This window comes from Natrix helvetica (assembly GCF_964273705.1).
Source record: "Natrix helvetica genome assembly, chromosome: Z".
Taxonomy (NCBI): domain Eukaryota; kingdom Metazoa; phylum Chordata; class Lepidosauria; order Squamata; family Natricidae; genus Natrix; species Natrix helvetica.
In genome coordinates, this window is record NC_138554.1 from 39760423 (window position 1) to 39781001 (window position 20579).

General features: G+C 39.7%; 1 protein-coding gene across 1 annotated transcript in view; it reads left to right on the plus strand.

The window, feature by feature from the left end:
• Positions 1–14832, plus strand: part of COL1A1 (collagen type I alpha 1 chain) — a 38940-nt gene extending 24108 nt beyond the window's left edge. The window contains exons 33-50 of the mRNA XM_081969713.1: positions 129–182; positions 354–407; positions 1711–1818; positions 1914–1967; positions 2828–2881; positions 3755–3916; positions 4846–4953; positions 6435–6542; positions 7222–7275; positions 7425–7532; positions 7956–8009; positions 8291–8398; positions 9506–9559; positions 9996–10103; positions 10198–10480; positions 11059–11249; positions 11354–11596; positions 12879–14832. Of these exons, the coding sequence (XP_081825839.1) occupies positions 129–182; positions 354–407; positions 1711–1818; positions 1914–1967; positions 2828–2881; positions 3755–3916; positions 4846–4953; positions 6435–6542; positions 7222–7275; positions 7425–7532; positions 7956–8009; positions 8291–8398; positions 9506–9559; positions 9996–10103; positions 10198–10480; positions 11059–11249; positions 11354–11596; positions 12879–13025 (2052 nt within the window). The 3' untranslated portion in view covers positions 13026–14832. The remainder of the gene's footprint in view (positions 1–128; positions 183–353; positions 408–1710; positions 1819–1913; positions 1968–2827; positions 2882–3754; positions 3917–4845; positions 4954–6434; positions 6543–7221; positions 7276–7424; positions 7533–7955; positions 8010–8290; positions 8399–9505; positions 9560–9995; positions 10104–10197; positions 10481–11058; positions 11250–11353; positions 11597–12878) is intronic.
• The last annotated feature ends 5747 nt before the right edge of the window (positions 14833–20579 follow it).

Here is a 20579-nt window from a genome sequence, read left to right on the forward strand (position 1 = left end):
TTTTTATCCATAGTACCTAGTGTAAGACTGACTTATCAAAAAGAAATTGTTCTTACAGTACATTTTAATGCATAGGAGGCTACTGGTAGGTCTGGTGCTTAACCTTCTCTCTTTGTCTTCTTCCCCAGGGTGAAAGTGGTCCCTCCGGCCCTGCTGGCCCCACTGGTGCACGTGGTGCTCCTGTAAGTAATTTACCTTCCTAGGTTTGTTTGGGTTTTTTGCCTTGAGATGACTTGTCTTGAAATGCTGTTTATGCAGCTCTTACATAGCTGTATAGCTCTTATCTTTTCTTTTCAACTTTGCATTTCTTTCTTTCATCATGTCATTTCCTGTCTTTTTCTTGTCCTTCCCAGGGGGACCGTGGTGAACCTGGCCCCGCTGGCCCTGCTGGATTTGCTGGACCCCCTGTAAGTATGATGGAAAATCTCTTCTGCTTCTCAGGAATCCCATTAAAACGCTTGCATCCTCTTATTGCTGTAATGAGGTGAAAGCTTTCTTCACACAATATACTTAACCTTAGAAATCTAGCAGATACATTTACACAACATGTTAAACACAATAAGTACTTGATTTGATTGGGTGTTTTCTGTAGTTTAGCTTATTATGTGAATCCAGACCATTAGATAAATGTGTGGTCTGGTATTAACCAAGACCCTGGATTAACTCTGTAATCAATTTACTGTGTTATATTGTTGTAGGAACATAGTAAGTGAACCAGAAAACAGCCATAGATTACCAGCAAATGACCTTTGGTAGGAAAAAAAAGTTGAACTAATCAATTCCAGAGTTGGGATCTAATCAATTTGTCCTTACCCGTAACCTAATTACAGTGGTTTCATAAATATGAATGAATACAAATGATTTCTCCAATAATATTTGATACTCTGAACCACCTTGAAACTCACAGAAACCAATAGAGGTCCAGAAAGTAAATCATTGTGTCCAGCTGAATTTCTGTTACCAATATTTTTCAGAAGCAAATTATTTGGACTATAAAAGAGTGGTCATAGAACCAGTTCGATTGAGATCCCAAGAACATTGCAAGTTCTTTAATTTGTGCATCTCAAATTTTTTTTTGTTCTATCAACTCTGTGAGGGTGATTGGAAAGACAAATTATTATTGCTCTTCAAGCATTCAGTGAGCTAGTTACTGAAATGTAAAGGTTTAACCAACAATTCTGCCTATAGTAACAGAGATATAAATCTGCAAAAGCAAATTTCTCAAAACTTATCAAATCCCCATCCTTAGCCTTCTACATTACCTTTCCCTGGTTGATCATCCATGGAAAATCCAGAAAACTGTATACAATGGTGTCTTGGTACTCATTGCTAATTGGTTCCAGGAGGCAGGATAAATACCAAAAACGATGAGTACCAAACACATCCCCCCCCCCACAAGGAATAATGTAATAAATCACAAGGCAGCTGACACAGATTCTGGTTTGTGCATTGAATGCCAAACAAACAATGAATATGGGGACAAACTTTTCACATCAAAATGCATTATGTACCAAATTCAATGAGTTTCAAAGCAGTTGATTGCCAAGGTGCCTCTCTTTAACAGGAAATTAAACGTTTGTTCAATGATTGGTTTAGTTAGCTATATTTGGGACATTCACAAAAAGGTAGAAATCAAATCTCATAGAATCACCTGTGTCTCTGTTCCCATCTCCCTGATCTTCACCACCTCTGTTATTTCTACTCCAATAGGGAACTGATGGACAACCTGGTGCTAAAGGTGAACCCGGTGATGCTGGAGCTAAAGGTGATGCTGGTCCTCCTGGTCCCGCTGGAGCTACTGGTCCTGCTGGCCCTGCTGTAAGTTCTCCTTTACTGCTTCCCACTCTCATCCATGAAGTTTTCCCCTTCACTCAGCCTTTAGTTCCATGCTAACCTCTCCCTATTGATTGCAGGGTGCTATTGGTGCTCCTGGCCCCAAAGGTGCTCGTGGAAACGCTGGTCCCCCTGTGAGTATGAGTCCCCCCCCCCATATTATTAAATCAGATGCTATATTATGAAATGGTAGTTCACTAAGGATTCAAATTATTGTTCCTGTTTTCAAAGAATGCAGAATTAAATCTACAATAAAGGAGAATATTTGTGGCTCAGGGTTAGAAAGGAGGAGTCCTTGGTACTCTCTGAGCTTGCATCATTTTCTTGCAGATATTTTATTTTCCTAAATTGATTTAGAAAATTAATAAAACTTTCAGCACCTATGAAGTGCTGAACAGAATACAAAACAGATAACTTTTCTCTAAGAGCCTTTAACTTACACTAAGCAGAAAGGGACTAAGGGACTGAAACCAAGGGACAGAACCTTAAAGAAATATTATATTTAAATATCTTATTAAATAAATATGACGACCCTATTAAAAGGGTCTTGAATCTTGGATAAATACGATATTTAACTATAACATTAAATAAATATGATGGCCCTATTAAGAAAGTCTCACGGGCCAGCTTAATGCCATGTATGATGGTGAAAGAATCCTATTTTAGATCCTGCCTAGGACATTCTAGCAGATATTAGTAGCACCTCCTAGGTCATATACTCTTACTTGGTTAATATATTTGGGATTCCCAATTAGCAGTTCAGAAATGCGTCAGAAATAAAAGCCTTTCCATTAAACAAGAAACAGTGGTGCATCCAGACAAGGTGTTAAAAGATGTGAGAGAGCTTTTCACACCAGCTTTCACATTTGTGAATCAGAGCAAAACCCCTTTAAACAATTGCATCCACTGGAACATGGTATATTCAGTAAACCTGTGCTAGTCTTCTTTTGTAGGAAAAAATAATTGAAAATGGAATATTTCTTCATTTTTATAGGGTGCTACTGGATTCCCTGGAGCTGCTGGAAGAGTTGGACCTCCTGGCCCATCTGTAAGTAACCACCCAGTTTCGGCAATAAATTGGGGGGGGGGGGAATCCTCAATACTTCAAAATGGCCATCAGGGAAGGAAAATTCACAAGGAGAATGTTTGTCCCCTTTGGCAAATGAGGAGCATAATGATAATTATAAAGAGGAAATGTTACCTATGTGAGAGAAAGCTGAAGAAATTCAGGCTTTAATATTCAATTGGTTAAATGCAAATTAATTTTCCTTTGTCTCTTTCTTGAGACTAAACATTTATTCATTTCAATGAGCATTCAATCTAATGTTTAATTCTGAACTGGAAGCTTTAAAATATTAAACTTACAAATAGTTTTGCAACCAGTCTTTTTTATAAATTGTTGATTGAAAAATGTCAGCCCAAAAATTGAAACATTTGTAATGGAGTGCCGTTTAGTATTTCAGTGTTGTGGATATTTTGTGGATATTTCAGTTCAGAAAATACACAACAAAGGGAAGGAATAAACAGGAAAAGTATATCAGGAATACATAATACTGATGTAATAGATGTACCTTATTTTCCAGGGAATTCTGGGAGTTGTTAGAGAGGACAGGTTAAGATCTCTAAGAGGAAAATATTAAAACCCTCACCATCAATTCCTCAATTGAACATGCTAGATTTCTTCAACATACATCTTGTCCAAAATGTGGTTAACGTTGCTTCCTTGAACAAACAACTAACATGATTAGCCAACAGAAGAGAAAATTTTGCTCATCCAGAATGATCTGTGTGATTTGAAGCCTAATTGCATCCCCACCCAGAGCCCCTCATTTAATAAAGATTTATATTTATATTGTTGCATACAATCTTTTGGCTTGGTGTTGCAGTGACTGATAGGCCTGTTGCCTTTCTTTTCCCAAAGGGCAACATTGGTCTTCCCGGCCCACCTGGCCCTAGTGGAAAGGAAGGAAGCAAAGGACCCCGTGGTGAGACTGGACCTGCTGGACGCCCTGGTGAAGTCGGACCTGCTGGCCCACCTGGACCATCTGGTGAGAAGGGATCTCCTGGTGCTGATGGACCCGCTGTAAGTAAATCTAAAATTCACTTTTCTTAAATGAAATGTTTGAGTCAAGCTAGGTATCTCCTCTTTGAGAAGTTTCCCTATGACATCTAGCAATAACTTTTTGAATACAAATTTGTCTTAAGCTAATATTTAAATGTATCCTTCCCTGGTGGTAATGTTACAGCCTTTTCATGCAACTACCATCCATGACCATTTTCATGGCAATTGGTAATATCTATAACGTTCTGCATCTTTTTCTGGGCAAAGGCTGCTCCTTGTCATAAGAAACCATGTATCCCCTGGATCAGTCTTCCCCAATCTCAGCATCCTGGAAATGCCCCAGAAATCTTAACAACAGCCCAGTTCTGGAAATCAAACTATGCACAATGGGGGATCCCCAAGTTGGAAAAGATATTTAAATTAGTTATATTTTTGTTACTCTTTTTTAATGGTTTCCTGCCTTTGTCTAATTATATTTACTAGCTTATTTGTTTGCTTATGTTGTTTTGAATAAAAAAGCATAACACATAAAAATCTCAGTAGTAACAGAGTCTTCTGTAGGGAGTTTCACATTTAGTCATCCAGAGGATTGGAAGTCCTATTCAGGAAAGATATGGGTTGGAAAACTAGGAAAGAATGACATTACTTGCAATGTTAAAAAGTATCAGGGCATCCACCAGTTTTCTCTTCATCTAAACCCTCCAAAATTCTTGCATCCAGAAGGGACAACACACTGCTTGCTACTTAATTATTGGGGTCTAATTCCATCATTTTCTCTAAACTAATGGCCAATGGCAACGTTAGCTAAAGATGAGAACATGTGCAGTCTATGAATCACTAAAAGATCATGAATGGGAAATCTGGTAGCACATACTACTCATAAAAAAGAAAACTGGTTTTCCACTAACTCTATGTCTTGTTTCTAAAATCCACATTATTTTGTTTTATAGGGTGCCCCTGGTACTCCTGGCCCACAAGGTATTGCTGGACAACGTGGTGTAGTTGGTCTTCCTGGACAACGAGGAGAGAGAGGATTCCCTGGACTTCCTGGTCCCACTGTGAGTACTTTTTTTCAATTCAATCAGTTTCTGAAGTTTTCAGAATTGCAATATGGATCCATTTTTATTCTTAAGGTTTATGAGATAAACTTTGATCTCCAAAAAGGAAAAAAAATATCTGAGGCTTCCTAGGAGAATTCACACATATATAGGGCTACACAAACACAAAAGACTTTAGCTGGATTTTTCTTCAGACCAACCAATAGATAACTATGGGCAAACTCAACAAAGATGTTGTTTTCTTCAATAATATTGTGCTGGACATGTTTGCATGAAGAACACAATTGATATGCATGTATATTTCCAAGGAGCAATGATTAGGGTTGCAATTGATGTCTCAAAGCAAGAGTGTTTTTTTTATCCAGTTATTGTTCTTTATTTCTGCACATTCTTACAATGCACAATAGTAATGGGCTTGATTTGTTTGTTTCCCCATTTGTAATAATATTAATGTGCATTGCTGAAGAGATAAGTTTTCTACTAGTGGTAGATTTTCCTCAGTACCGGCTACACTAAAAAAATATGTAGTAGTATTTCCTAATGGAGCAATATAGTTTCAAAATTTCACACAGGGCAAAACATCACTCAATATTTTCACTAATCACGACTCTATAGCTACTTGTTAGCCCAGACTTTTGCACAATTTACAGCCTTTCCTTTTCCTCCAGCTGCAAGTTGGACGTCTCAAATCTGAAAGCCTGTTTTTTTTTCTCATAAGAGGCCCTGTTTCCTAACAAAACACAGCATATTATAAACCCCCAGACTACCTGATTGTCCATTCAAGTATTTATCTCAATCATGTTGCTAGGCCTTCAAAATAAGAGTCACTGGATCTTCTGGGTTTTAAAACCCTTGTTCCTTGTTGAGAGGCCAGACTTTTCTGATAAATGTGCTTCACAAATTCCTGGAATTCTGTTTTAAATAATATGTTACAATAACAGAAAAGGACTCTTCAATTGCAGAAACAGCAGCTGGAAATAATTTTGGGAGATATTGGCTTTCAAAAATTCTGACTGTACATCTTTCAATCTGAGCTGATCCCCCCCACCCCCCACCCCGGTCTTGCAGCCTGATTTAGAATTTAGGTAAAGTGAGTTATCTTGCCTTGCATTAATCCTAAGAACAAGCCTCTTTCCCAGAGCTGGCTATTCCAACAGGAGATTTTTGTTTGATCAGATTCGGCTTGTCATGAAAAAGCAGCAAATGCTTAACTCTCTAATATACTAGGAGAAAAAGGGAAGATCAAGTTAGCTGGCTGACTATGCGTTTTGATTTAAGCAATCCAAATCAGGCAGCAAAATATTGTCTCTTACTGTGTATCTAATGCATTGAATTTTAAACAGATCCTTTTATTAGTATTTTCCCGGATACTGAGTACTAGAGAATATCATTCATACTCCATACGATTTAATTCTCCTTTGCCTCTTTGGAACAGCAGTTTGTGTGAATCATAGCATTGTATTCTCTTTTGCGGTCCATAGGGTGAGCCTGGCAAACAAGGCCCATCTGGTTCCTCTGGTGAACGTGGTCCCCCTGGCCCATCTGGACCCCCTGGATTGGCTGGACCCCCTGGTGAAGCTGGACGCGAGGTGCGTGCTCGTTTTTCTAAAGGAGTTTGATGCTTCCAACTCTCCTCAACACTTTCATTCCTCTATACAAGTTTAGTGTCATCAAACCTGCACGATTTATTTCAAAATAGACATTTGTAGATTTGCCATCCCTTAGAGGCAGAACATGTCATACAAGGGTGCCCCCAGTTCGATTCTTAAACTCTCCAGCTGAAAGAACGGTAGGAAATTCATGAAAGATCTGTCTCTGAGACCTTAAGAGAACTTGAAAGTATCAAGACAGGTGGAGGCTAAATGAACCAGTGGTTGGATTCAGAACAAGGGAGCTTCAGGAAAAGATAATGATTAGATATATGAACATCTTGAATTCAGTTTTTTAGCATTCAAAACTCCTGTTTAAAAGACTAAAATACCAATTTCATTGTATTTAAGTACAATGACAATAAAGATTATACTTATACTTCTGCTGGAGATCTTGGAGGGGTATTCTCGCCAAACACCCTGAGTAATATCCCAACGTTTGACTTCGGATGGAGTTATTTCATAGAGTCAGCCATTCAAATTAAATACTTCATGGGAGAACCTGGAATACTTTGTCAGGGTAGGATTCTAAATTCTCTATTGTGCTCAAGTTCAGGTTCTGACTTTTCTTGATTTCGCCACCTTGCTTAATCTGTCTCTCTTCTCTCTTGATTCACAGGGTGCTCCCGGTGCTGAAGGTGCTCCTGGGCGCGATGGTGCTGCTGGTGCCAAGGTGAGCTATTAGTCATTGATATGAATCACATATCAAGAACTTACCTACGCTACAGGATAATCCTATTCAAACAAGTCCCATTCAAATCAAATTGGAAATAAAGGAAGCTGGCTTCATGCTGATTCTCTCCCTTTGTCTTTCCCAAATAGGGTGATCGTGGTGAGACTGGCCCAGCTGGTGCTCCTGGTGCCCCCGGTGCCCCTGGTGCCCCTGGCCCTGTTGGCCCTGCTGGCAAGAACGGAGAGCGTGGTGAGAGTGTAAGTGACAATTGTTTTCATTCTTTATATGTAACAAGAGAAACCTTTTTTCAAACACCAGAGGGGTCCTGGCCCAACTTTCAAATGCACAGGAGAATATTAATCCAAAACAACGGATTTCCAATTGATTTTCATCTTCCAAAAATCAACCTCATTTGTCTTTTTGATAAAATATCACTGATTCTTCACTAAATGTCCAGTTAGACTCCTAGCTGTGGAAATAAAAGAGAAATTGAAGCTACTGTCTCAATAATAACAACAATAATAATAATAATATTTGTTCCTTGTAAAATATAATGCAATTCCAGACTTCTTGCTTGAAAAGAAACAGTCGCATAGAATGACTGATTTCCCAAAGAAATGAATAGCGAGTGGAGCTACTTAATTAATGATCTGAACATTTTCTACTCTTCTTTTCTCCAGGGCCCTGCTGGTCCTGCTGGTCCCGCTGGTCCTGCTGGTGCTCGTGGTCCTGCGGTAGGTTGGAGTTTCAAAATATTTCTTTTCCTCTAAAGAAACCATAGCATTCAAGGGATATTCTGGTTATTATGTTAGATGTTGTTCCAGGAGTCTTGCCATTCAGCACTGAATGAATGTAGTTGACTTTGCTGTTGTCCACATAGAGGCTATTTTTGCCTTAGGCTAGCAACCAATATTTTTGGTAGCCGAAATGTCTACAAAGAAATGGCCCTCCATAGGTTTTGCTGTGTTTGTTAAAAACTGATTTTTAAAGAAACTTTCTTCTGATCTTTTCCCAGGGTGCCCAAGGTCCTCGTGGTGACAAGGGTGAGACTGGTGAACAAGGTGATAGAGGCATGAAGGGACACAGAGGATTCTCTGGTCTTCAGGGTCCCCCTGGCCCCCCTGTGAGTATCTGCAATTGACGAAGAACAAGATTCAACTTTTTTTTTAGCTGTCTTTGGCTAAAAAAAGAGGAGGGAGATGTGTTCTGTGTTAGTCCATTATGTTAGTCAATTTCCATGTTGATCCCATTGTCTTAAAATTTCAGATCTGGATTCATCGGTATCTTATTACAATGTAGACTTTGAAAAATATCACAGATTTTGTAGCTTTTCATGCCCACTGTTTAGAAAAGAGTATTCCAATTCAAAGAAACTTCCTAATCCAAATATCTTATTAAGGAGTTTCACTCAATGCTGTGGTTTTATAGAAAATGATTAAATGGAACCTTCAATGTTTAGATTGTAGATAGATTTCTGAGCACAGACAGCATGGGAGGGGTGAACACTTTTCTGCATTGGATACAACTTCTCAATTGACCTGCATTTGTAATATACAAAAATCGCAATTCGTTTCTAAAAGGAAAATGCTGCCTATTGAAATCACTTTGATTTTAAAACTACTTCTACAAGTTTTCCTGTAAGGATATTCAGCTGTTGAATAATACCGGAACTATCTCCCCTTGTCAAATATTTTTCTTTACAAACCATCTTACAAATTAATGAATTCAAATTTATCTCTTTGAAATCAACACCGGTAGGAGTGTCTCTGACACCAGTATAATGCAGTAGGCCTCAAAACATTTTGCAAGTTGTGTTTTCTGATAATAGCAGACACAAATTCGAGGCCACCCAACTGGCAAAGAAATACAGGCTTTCAAAAACATCAACCTTTGGTTAATATCCTCCCTTCATACAGAAAAGTATTCCTCCATTGTGTGATATATTCAAACATTTATTTAGGTGATCACAAAAGACTGTCCACAGTCAAGTAGATACGTGCATCCATCCATGTGCACTGCGTATGTGTTGATTCCCTGAGTCCTTGCCAGAGAGTGAGAAATAATATGGGCAATTAAGAAGCCCAACATTTCATATTAAACTTTACCAGACATACTTTTTAAGCCACTATTAAGGTTGGGATTTCGGCTTTCTCACTTGTGTCGTTGTATTATGGTAAGCAAATGTCCATCTAGATGATTTGGTAATTGACATGTTTCTTTTCTGGTATAGGGCTCTCCTGGTGAACAAGGTCCCTCTGGTTCTTCTGGCCCTGCTGGTCCAAGAGTAAGTATGATTATTCTGTAACATTATCTGCTGTGTTATAATCATCCAGGATGAGAAAGGGAACTCTGAGAACAACCTGAAATACCTTGAATCTGATCCAGCGTGCAGGATCAGAATGCAATAACCAGAAAGAATGAGTTATTGCAAGATGAGAATAACATAACACTCTAGTATTCTATACATACATACATACATACATACATACATACATACATACATACATACATAATGAAGCTGTAATTTTGTTGAGACAATATATTTCTATATTGAATTGGATTTTAATGCTCAGCAAACATATAGGGTTATTTTAGAAGAAAAGAGATGTATAAAATGAGACTTGCTGTAGGTGTCTTATCTTAGCTTTTTTTTTTTTTTTTTTTGCTGTTCCATCTTAAGCCAAATGCTCACAAATAATGAACTGTTCCCTTCTTGACAGGGTCCCCCTGGATCTGCTGGTTCCTCTGGCAAAGATGGTCTGAATGGTCTCCCTGGTCCCATTGGCCCACCTGGACCTCGTGGTCGTACTGGTGATGTTGGCCCTGCTGTATGTAATGATTCTAGAAATATCACAACTTACCTACAGTGAGTGGAAAAGACCTTTGCCTTTAATTCTTGTTCTCTTCATATTCCTCCTGCAGGGTCCTGCTGGACCTCCTGGACCACCTGGTCCCCCAGGCCCACCCAGTGGTGGCTTTGACTTCAGCTTCCTGCCCCAACCTCCTCAGGAGAAAGCTCATGATGGTGGCCGCTACTACAGAGCTGATGATGCTAATGTAATGCGTGACCGTGACCTGGAAGTTGACACTACCCTCAAGAGCCTTTCTCTTCAGATTGAGAACATCCGTAGCCCTGAAGGAACCCGTAAGAACCCAGCCCGTAGCTGCCGGGACCTGAAGATGTGCCATGGAGACTGGAAGAGTGGTAAGTGCAGGAGAAGCCATACCTGAGCTTCTGGGACAGTATTTACTGCTGTGAATGATCTTTGTATCTGAACACGTTGCCTTCTGCTGTCAGAATGTTTTCTTTCTGCAGAATATAATCTGCATAGGTCTTAGTGAGGTTTCTTCCCAAGAGAGTTATAACAAATAAACCACTGTTGCCTGTTTCAACTATTCCAACTCTTCAACGAGGAGTAACTTAAGTTAGAAAGATCTTTCTTCTTTTGATTAGTATTATTGGAAAGTGATACAATGACATCTATCTTGATTCCATGTGGTTATGCCCCTGCTAATTAACCTTAGGCCCATTATTTTCATAGAGGCATATCTAAATATCACCACCACTACAGCTATCAAATGTTGCACATATTTTAGGAGATGGAGAAGCCACTTGGACAGTTTTTGAGAACAAAGAACCTATAGCATGGGGAAATGCTACAGAAAAGAAGGAACAGAGAAGATAGCCAATCAATCCTCTTTAGAGGATGAAAGATGAGAATAGTGTTCCTTTCAAGATCATTGTCTGTCAAATTATTCATTTATTTTTTTCCCCGTAAATAGGAATGTATTGGATCGACCCCAACCAAGGCTGCAATCTGGATGCCATCCAAGTCTATTGTAATATGGAGAGTGGAGAGAGCTGTGTCTACCCAGCTCAGGCCACTATTGCACAGAAGAAGTGGTACGTCAGCCAGAACCCCAAGGAAAAGAAACATGTCTGGTTTGGTGAGACTATGACCGACGGCTTCCAGGTGAGACTGGAAAGATTAAGAAACACATTGTTTCTGGGTGTTGTGGAGGGATTTCTACAGGAGATAAGGTAAATGCTATTTCACTTTTTCTTTTCTCTTGGTAGTTTGAATATGGTAGTGAAGGATCCAACCCAGCTGATGTTGCCATCCAACTGACCTTCTTGCGCCTGATGTCCACTGAGGCTTCCCAGAACATCACCTACCACTGCAAGAACAGTATAGCTTACATGGATCAACAAACTGGAAACCTGAAGAAATCTCTGCTCCTCCAGGGCTCCAATGACATTGAGATGAGAGGAGAGGGCAACAGCCGTTTCACCTATTCAGTTATTGAGGATGGCTGCACGGTGAGTCTTTTAGATAAGGTCTGCAACCCCTAATCCATGGACTGGCACCAGCCCATGGCATGCCAGCAACTGGGTCATGCAAACGAGGGAAGCCCCATCTGTGGAATGCAGGCAGCATGCAAAATCACACCCTCTCCAATCTGTGGAAAAACCTTTCTCCATGGAACCAGTCCCTGGTCCCCAAAATGGGAGCCCTGCTTTAGATGGGGCAGCTGGCTTGCAACAAAACGCTGGGACATCACTATGCTTTTTAAAATTGTCCTAGACACAGGCAGAAATATTTGAATATGTTATATACTGCTGTATATGTGGGAAGGCCATTCTTTTTTTCTCTCTCTGCATCAAAACTTTTTCAATGTTCTGAATATGGGATTGATACCAGGAAGATCTTAAGATTTAAAACACAGTAAATACAGTATGTAGCAACCAAGTCAAAGACTGGAAAATAATGGCTCTCTTCTGAATAAAAAAATGGAGGCTGATTTCCCAGTCCAATTAATCCAGTCAGTATGAAGAAATATACCTCTGTACCTATTAGTTTGAATACTTGAGTAAGAGAAACATCAGTCCATTCAGTGTTGGAGGCCCATGAACCATTGAGAGTTCCTGTTTTGCAGACAAATGTTGTTTCTTGATATAATAGTAGCACTTTTAACTTTCTACTAGTTTCTAGTGTTGCATTCAGGCTGAGGATCATAATCGTATGTATCTTACGTTCTTAATTTGCAAGATAATTTTTGAAGAGACAGTTTGGTCTTGTAATGAAGGCGTCAGGCTAGAAACCAGGGGGTTGTGAGTTGTTCATCCCACCTTAGGCATGAAAGCCAATTGGGTGACTTTAGGCCAGTCACTGTCTCTCCACCCAACACACCTCACTGGGTTGTTATGGTGGGGAAAATAGGAGAAGGGAGGAGTATTGGAGTATGTGTGCCACCTTGGGTTATTTATAAAAATAATAATAACTACGACATAAATAAATAAAGATCTGTCCTACGTTTAGATCTTTGCAGAAAAGCAAAATGTCCATACTTGTAGTTAAGTCTTGACTAAGATTCTTAGGGGTGGGAGCTGCTGCGCACTGGGAAAGATAATAAATAGAACAAGAGGTAAAGTCTTGATGATTCCCCTCACTATTTATTCAAATTTAAGAGATTTGAATGTCAAAGGTCTAGTTGTTTTTAGGCTGGGGAATCAGGATTAAAAAAAACACAGATCTCTGTTGGATGCCTGAAGTAGCCTATGTAACATTTCTAATTCCATACCATTTCCATTTCCTTTACAGAGTCACACCAACACTTGGGGAAAGACAGTCATTGAATACAAGACAACAAAAACTTCCCGGTTGCCCATCATTGATGTGGCTCCAATGGACATTGGTGCTCCAGACCAGGAATTCGGCTTGGATATTGGACCAGTCTGCTACTTGTAAACCCCAAAGGAAACCTGACAGTTTTAAAAATAAAATAAAAAACAGCCAAAAAAGAAGGAAATTTCACATGGACTTGAATTTGTGTCTTTTTCTATCCATCATCTCTAAAACTATTTTCGTTTCCGTTAAAAAAAAAACCAAAAAAAGCATTAAACCAAAAAAAATAAAAATAAATGACTTTTGAAAAATAATTAAGGAAATGCATCCACTTGCTTGACTTTTTTTTTTTTAATTAGAATCACCGAAGACAGAATGGCTTGATTTTACCTTCTTCATTTTTAAAATCATGTAATATCTTGGGATCACAATTTGCACATTCCAAATAAATATATAGAGCCACCAAACAAAATGATAAAAATCAGTACCAACTAAGGAACACCTGAATTATTAACTACAATTCTTGGGGAGAGGAAAAAAAAGCTGTTGCTTCCAAAGCAACAAAAAAGCAATGCTAAATTAGCCTTACAGCCTGCCCATAATATCCTCCTAATTATTGTAAACTTACCCTTTAACCTGGAAGTGAAAAAAGACCCCAAAATTTCCTTATAGGCCATCTTTCTCTGCTAGCAATTTTACATGTTTTATTTGTTTTTATACAGAGCAATACCACAGAAAAGATTATTATTTCAGCCACTGTAAGTGTATTTTTTTTTCTGTTTTGTTCAGCCGGCAATAGAAAGGAGTTTAATTACTTCTAAATATACGTGTGGCAGTGAATGGTTTTCAACACAAATACAAATTTGGACAAGTGTTAACAGCTAATAATGCTGGTATACCTGCAAAGATGGTTAGAGGTTATTTTTTAAAAAAGCAGAACAAGTGGACAAAATAAGTTTAAGAGCTACAAATATGTTGTCGGTGAACAAGTGAAAAATAAATGGCTAATACAGAAAGCAGAGAAATTGCAATGTTAAATGTATGTTATTATTGTAATGGACAGCTACCTCACAATTGTGATTTCCAAGTTCTTTGCGGTAGTTTTGGAGTTTTTTTTCAATGCCATCACCAGGCTGGAGGGGGGGCGGGTACCAGGGAACAAGGCAGGGTCCCAAGTTTAGCAAAAGGTGCTAACTGTGTCTCTTTATTTTATTTTATTCTTTTAGTCTGCTATGTTAATAATGTTCAGGTCCCATGGAATTATTTTTGAAGTGGTGAAACTTAAAACAACTTTTGCTCCAAGCAAATTATGTTGCTAAGAGCAGCCTGTTTGGTGCTATAGAAATGGAAATATTAGAAGAAGGGAAAAATAGAATTAATGTCTTGGTGCCCAAAAATATTTGTGAATTTTCAGACGGTGCTAATTTTCTTAACAAGCAAAAAGAAACCAGGATGACAAAAAATAATAATAATTAGACATTGCTGCAAGGGATCAAGGTCTGAAATTTTCTGTTATTCTCTTGTAAAGCAGGTGGATTCCTTTTTGGCTTGCCTTTTTCCCATCCATCCAGGTCTTCTCCACCATCACCATCGCTCTTTCTCCTCCCCCCCCCTTCTTTTTTTAACCCTGCTAGCAACTTCTTGTGCTGAATCTTCTTGCTCTTTAATGGTCTTCATTCATTGCTTTAAAAAACACAACCTTTTCCTTTCTTCTACCTCTTCTTTGCTCTCAACCTCTGTCACCTTAACTCTTCTTTTTCTCCCCTGTGGGTTCAAGTTCAAGCAAATCCATTCTTCTCTGTAACAAGAGGCAGATGTTCAAGGGAGTATGACCGACCCAAGATTCTGTACCTATTTTGTATATGTATAATAATTTGAGATGTTTTTAATTATTTTGACTGCTGAAATAAAGCATGTGAAATGATCCAAATATACCGGTTGTTCTTCAGACTTTTCTGTCATGCAAGGCCAGTCATTGGTTGGGGTGCTGGCTGATGGGAGGGATCGGGTTCCTAGTTTATATACATTCTGGAAATGTCCACACTTGCAAACATAACAGCCTTTAAATAAGGCTATCAGATCCTTCAAGTAATCACCCAGATCTTTTTCAGCTCAGATCTGGTAGACTTGCCACTGAAGACATAAACCAACCCTTCTTTCTTAGAAGGAATATTTGTAAGGATGCTGATACATTTTCATTCATCCTTTCTATGTATCTCCATAGAAGAATCCACAACAATTAAAAAATATATATTATTCATAAGAATATATAACTCTAGTCATAGAAAATGAGTCCAAAAGGGCTTAAAGGTTTTTCTTTATCATTACTTCTTTCCTATTGTTTCTCACTTTGCTTGCTCTGTCCTACTTCTCCTTATATGCCAACTATTCTTTCCCCTGCTATTCCCCTAGAGTGACATCTAGAATTTTTCACTATTCCTCTCACCTACAGCACCACCATGGAGCTTGCCTTTTTTAAAAAAAACTGGCTGAAGTCCTATCCCTTCTAACACCATTAAAAATCACAAATATTAAGGAAAATGGCTCCTTCGTGGATTTTTCTTGTCTCTTTCCCCCAAATAAAAATTCATTTAGTATGTGGGCGTCTCTCCACTTCTCGAGGCCTAGCAGGGTATTGGAAATGAATGGTTCATTTCTCCCCTTCTATGTGTTGTGGAAGGTATTTTTCACCAACATTTCATTTCAGCTTTGTCATTTTCTGTCTCACTGGGCTTTCTCTTATTTTATCATAAAGTCCTCCCCACCACCATCACTCTGCCCCCCTCTCTTTCTCTCTCTCTCTCTCTCTCTCTCTCTCTCTCTCTCTCCCTCCTTCTCTCTCTCTCTCTCTCCCTCTCCCTCTCCCTCCCTCCCTCTTATTCACTCTTTCTCATTTTAAATCATAAAAGCTGAAAGGTTTGTTGGGAAGGGGAACCCCAAATGGGTATGGTATTATTGGATTATAACCACAGGAAAGTAAAGTGACGAGACAAAGGATCAATGGATGCAAGATTAGGAGAAATAAAATAGTAGACTTACCAAAATGTTTGGATGGTACTCACATGATCCTGAAAATAAATCCAAGAACAGATACTTTTCTTCCCTGGATCCTGCCATGCGGAATCTGTAGCCAGTCTTTGCAGATTTCACAGCCGCCTCCTTTTTTTCTCCAGCATCATGATATAAGATATCCTTGCTTCAACACAAACTTGTGTAGCTTTTTCTTCATCTCTTCTTCTTCATGTTCTTCTAGGATATTCAATTCCATCCTCACCTTTCTCTCCATTTGTGACCTCTACTTATGCTTTTCTTATGCTGTTCTTTTCCCTTCTAACAAGTTCTGTTATAGCTCTTTCGGTTTCTCTGAGAACTTTGCAAATGAGTTGAGCTTTCCTTCTTCTTGCTTACCTGATATTCTGAGCATGGAAGGAAAAAAAACCTTCCCCATCCAATGGAGCATCGTCTTCCCCCCACCTGCCCAGAAAGTTGAACAATGTTCAATAGCCCTCATTCAGAAACTAGCAAGGAGTGGGCTTCTTTGTATGAAAGGCTGCTTTATAAACAGAAGCTGGAGACATCACGCATAGCAAATATTTTGCCCTACCAAAAGAAGCCGGATAGAGAAATACACAGTTGGCCTCTAAAACTCATGAATATTGAGCTTATAACACATACCACAAACAATAAATAGAGAGAGTTCTGCATTTAGATCAAGGCTCAAATGCAAGGCCTAAAACACGTGTTTCAATAACTTTTCCCTTTGATGCTGCCAACATCCCTATTTCTTCAAGGCTTCTCAGTCTTTGGTTCAAGCCATTTCATAGTGATATATCAAGCAAAACGTCATCTTGTCCCTTCTATTGCCATTTGATCTCTCATCCTGCCAGCCGGAGGGAGGATTTGCCGGTTCTCCTAACTACTCAAAATTTCTGCTACCAGTTCGCCTGAACCAGTCAGAACCTGCTGAATACCATCTCTGCTCCAAAGGCAGCTTCCTCTCCGGTGGCTGGGAAATGTTGGAAGGCCCTGGCGTTATCTCTTTGATGCAGGACATCCATCAGGGTCTTCCCCAGACTCCAGAACTCACTCAAGTTCCTCCCCAAACTTCTCATCATCTGAGTCTGCAGCAACCAGCTCTGCGCAGGTGGGAGGCCACAACACTAGTGCCCCAAAAAACTATTATCATGTGCCTCAATGATTACCATCCAGTTGTACTCACTTCCATTAGGATGAAGTGTTTTGAGAAACTGGTAAAGGACTATATGGTTTCATACCTTCCCTGTACACTTGACTCATTGCAGTTTGCCTATTGGAAGAACTGTTCTATAGGTGCACTTTCCTGTGTGCCTCATCTTGGCTTGGAGAATAATACTCATGTGCGAATGCTGATGGTTTAGTTTGACGTTCAACACAATAATTTCTCAGCATTTGGTCTATCTACAAACTGGGCCTATTAGGTTTTAATATACTCCTATGTGTAATTGGATACTGGATGTCCTTATTGATAGGGCCCAGTTTTTGTGAGCTGGAAGAAAAGTTTCCAACTCCATTTCTTTGAGTACGGGTTCCCCACAGGACTGTCTAACCCTAACCTGATTCTAAATGTTAATAAAACAAAGGAGGTCATTGTAGATCTTAGAGCGAGCCAGCATAATCATACTCCACTCAATATCAAGGATGAAACCCCTAGAGGTGGTCAACATTATTACATATCTGTGGGTGCAGATAACTAACAATTTAAACTGGTCTCTCCACATGCCATCCTTAGTGAAGCATGCAAACCAGCGCCTGCATTTCCTGCGTCGGATGAGGAGATAACATCTTTCTCCTTCTGTCCTGGCAACTTTTTACAGAAGCACGACTGAGAGTATTTTAACAAACTCCATCACTGTTTGGTTTGGTGGCTGCAGTGGCTGAAAATCTTCCAATGATGCTACGTTGATATTTCTTCTTCTTCAGTTTTTCCAGACATTATTTCAACGTGATGGATACTTTTTAAAAGGAGAAGGAAGTTTCAATAAGATTCTAAATGGTAGAGCGTGAAGTACTTATACTTAGTCTTCTTCCAAAGTCTTCCTTTATCCCAGTGACAATGCCTGGGCCAATTCATATTCATGTCAGCTCCTGCTCCAGAGGAAAGGTTGCCAAGGCCATTCTTCTGGAGATCCAGGTGCTCAGCTTTCCTTTCGCAGGAACTCTCAGCTTCACATTTCCTGGCTTGTGAAATTTTCCTCCTCCACCTAAAGTCCAGGAGTTATAATGTTTGGGGGGTTTTTTCTCCTTAGGAATTGATGGCTCCTTCCCCCTACAGTTATCTCTCCTCCCCGTCCTCCCCCTGCCCTGCCCTGCCCTGCCCTGCCCTGCCCTGCCCCGCCCCGCCCCCACTTCATTTATTGCAAAATAAAACACAGCAAGGAAACAAAGATGGCAAATGACAAGATGTGGGCTGTTGAACCCATTTTTCTGCTACTCAGTTGGCCAATTTCACTTCAAATCTTCAGGGAATAGGTCCAAAGACATTCAAGCAATAGCATGAAAATGCAAGAGAATGAAGAAGAGGTCAGAACAATGTCTTTGTAGAAGTGGTGGGATGGTGGGATGCTTTTTATTATATCATCATCTTTCTAAAAAGGTAATGTTTTCCATTCAATTGTGTCTGACTCTGGGACACAATGCTCATTTCAATTTCTTGGCTGAGAGAGCCAGCATTGCCCAAAGACAATTTATGTGGTCATTTGGTCAGTATGATTATATGCCAAGGTGCATGGAACACTGTTACCTTCTCATCATAGTGGTACCTATTTACCTACTTGCATTTGCATGCTTTCAAATGGTTAGGTGGGCAGGAGCTGGAGTATGTAGCAGGATCTCACCCTGTTACACCAAACCAGGGCTTCAAACCTAGGCTTTCAGCTCTCCAGCTGATAAGATCAGCATCTTTAACCACTCAGCCATTGTATCCCACCATCTTTCTGGAGACCAGCACATGCTTCAGTTAAATTACGTAACTTCTCTCCACAATTCTTTTCCCCTCCTTTCAAACTATTCCTTATTTGTATCTATCCGTGGTACAAGCATATTCCGACAATATCTCGGCCTCTGAAGCCAAAAAATGAACTCTGATGGCACCTCTGAAGGCAAAACAGAGATCTTGGGGGCACTGCATGCATCAATCTGGAGCTCGTTTATTGGCTGAAGAACCCTTTCCTGGGGGCCTCTGACAGCGAAACAGAGGCCAGGGGCAACATGCGCAAACAGTGGCAAGCAGTCACAGAAGTGGAATGGCAAAGTGAGGCAGGTGTTGGGGTGTGCGAGGCCTGGCTGCAAATCTCCTAAGGTAAGCAACTCCACCACCCGCATTCCCCACCCTAACCGGCTTTTACCCATGTGCCTCACCCCACCCTGTGCGACAGGTGCAACAGAGTGGGCAGCATCTTAACGGGTTTATTTTGGAAGTAAGGTTTATATTGAGCAACCATGTAAAAATCAAGCTAGGGCTTATTTTTAGCTAAGTTTTGTTTTTGGGAAAACACAAATTTCCTCATTGACTTTGCTTGTCAGAAGGTTGCAAAAGGGCACTTCCGGTTTGTTCCCGGTGCCGATGGCAGGCTTTTTTTTAGCCTGTCAGATCAAGAGACAGTTAGAGGTGTTTTTTTACGATCTTTAACACCTCGGACACTCGTAAATTCTTGGAATTTATGAGGGAGAGATTCAGCTGCTGGGTTGAGCCCTTGTGTACCCTCCGGAGTCCGGAGTCTGACGAGGTTTGCCCCCCTTCGCAGTTGTTGTATTCTCCTGCCTTTTTGATAACCTCTGCTAAAAAAGCAGAACCAGTCGCCGGGAGCAGCCTTAACATCTTAACATCTTAACATCCCAAGAAGGAAGCAAGACTTTTGCAAGTATTTTAAGTTTTAATTGGGGAAGAAAAAAAAAAAAAGAAATCTCTTTAAAAAGAACACTACTGCTGAGTTCGAGAGGCGTGGGCTTAGAACAAAGGATTCAAAATGGCGTTGATTTATAGCTGAAAACCTACAGAAAACGAAAGCTAATTACCTGCTGATAGCCGGGGCAATAAAGGCGGAACGGCTGAAACAACCCTAACTATTAACAATCTTTAAGCCAGTTTACATAACCTGAACTACTTAAATGTCAAAGTTTTAATTTCGAGCAACTTAGAAAGAAACATTTGCAAGTATTAATTTACAGCTGAATACCTAAGGAAAACGAAAGTTAATTGAATGGTGACAGCTAGAGGCGGCTGTAAGAATTATTAATTATGGCAACGGAAAAAAAAGCTTCACCAGGTGCCACAATAAATTATCAGGATTTCAAGGACTTTATAAGGGAAGAAAATGCTTTTTTACGCAAAGAAATTAAGGAGGTTAAAGAAATGGTTCAGGATACCATTAAAAAACATGATCAACTTGATAAAAAATTACACACTTTAGCCACAGGTCTGTCAGAAGTTGTTCTTAAGGTGGACAGCAAAGTTAATCATCTGGCTTTGGATTTGGAAACTAAAACGAAGGAAACAGATTTGAAATTTGTTGAAATGGAGGGGAATATGCAGAGGATGGATAAGGAGATTATCATGATGCAATTCAGATCTATGGAGTATGCTGTTAGACTGAGGGGTATCAGAGAAAACCCTAGAGAGGACTTAAGAAAAGTTTGTGC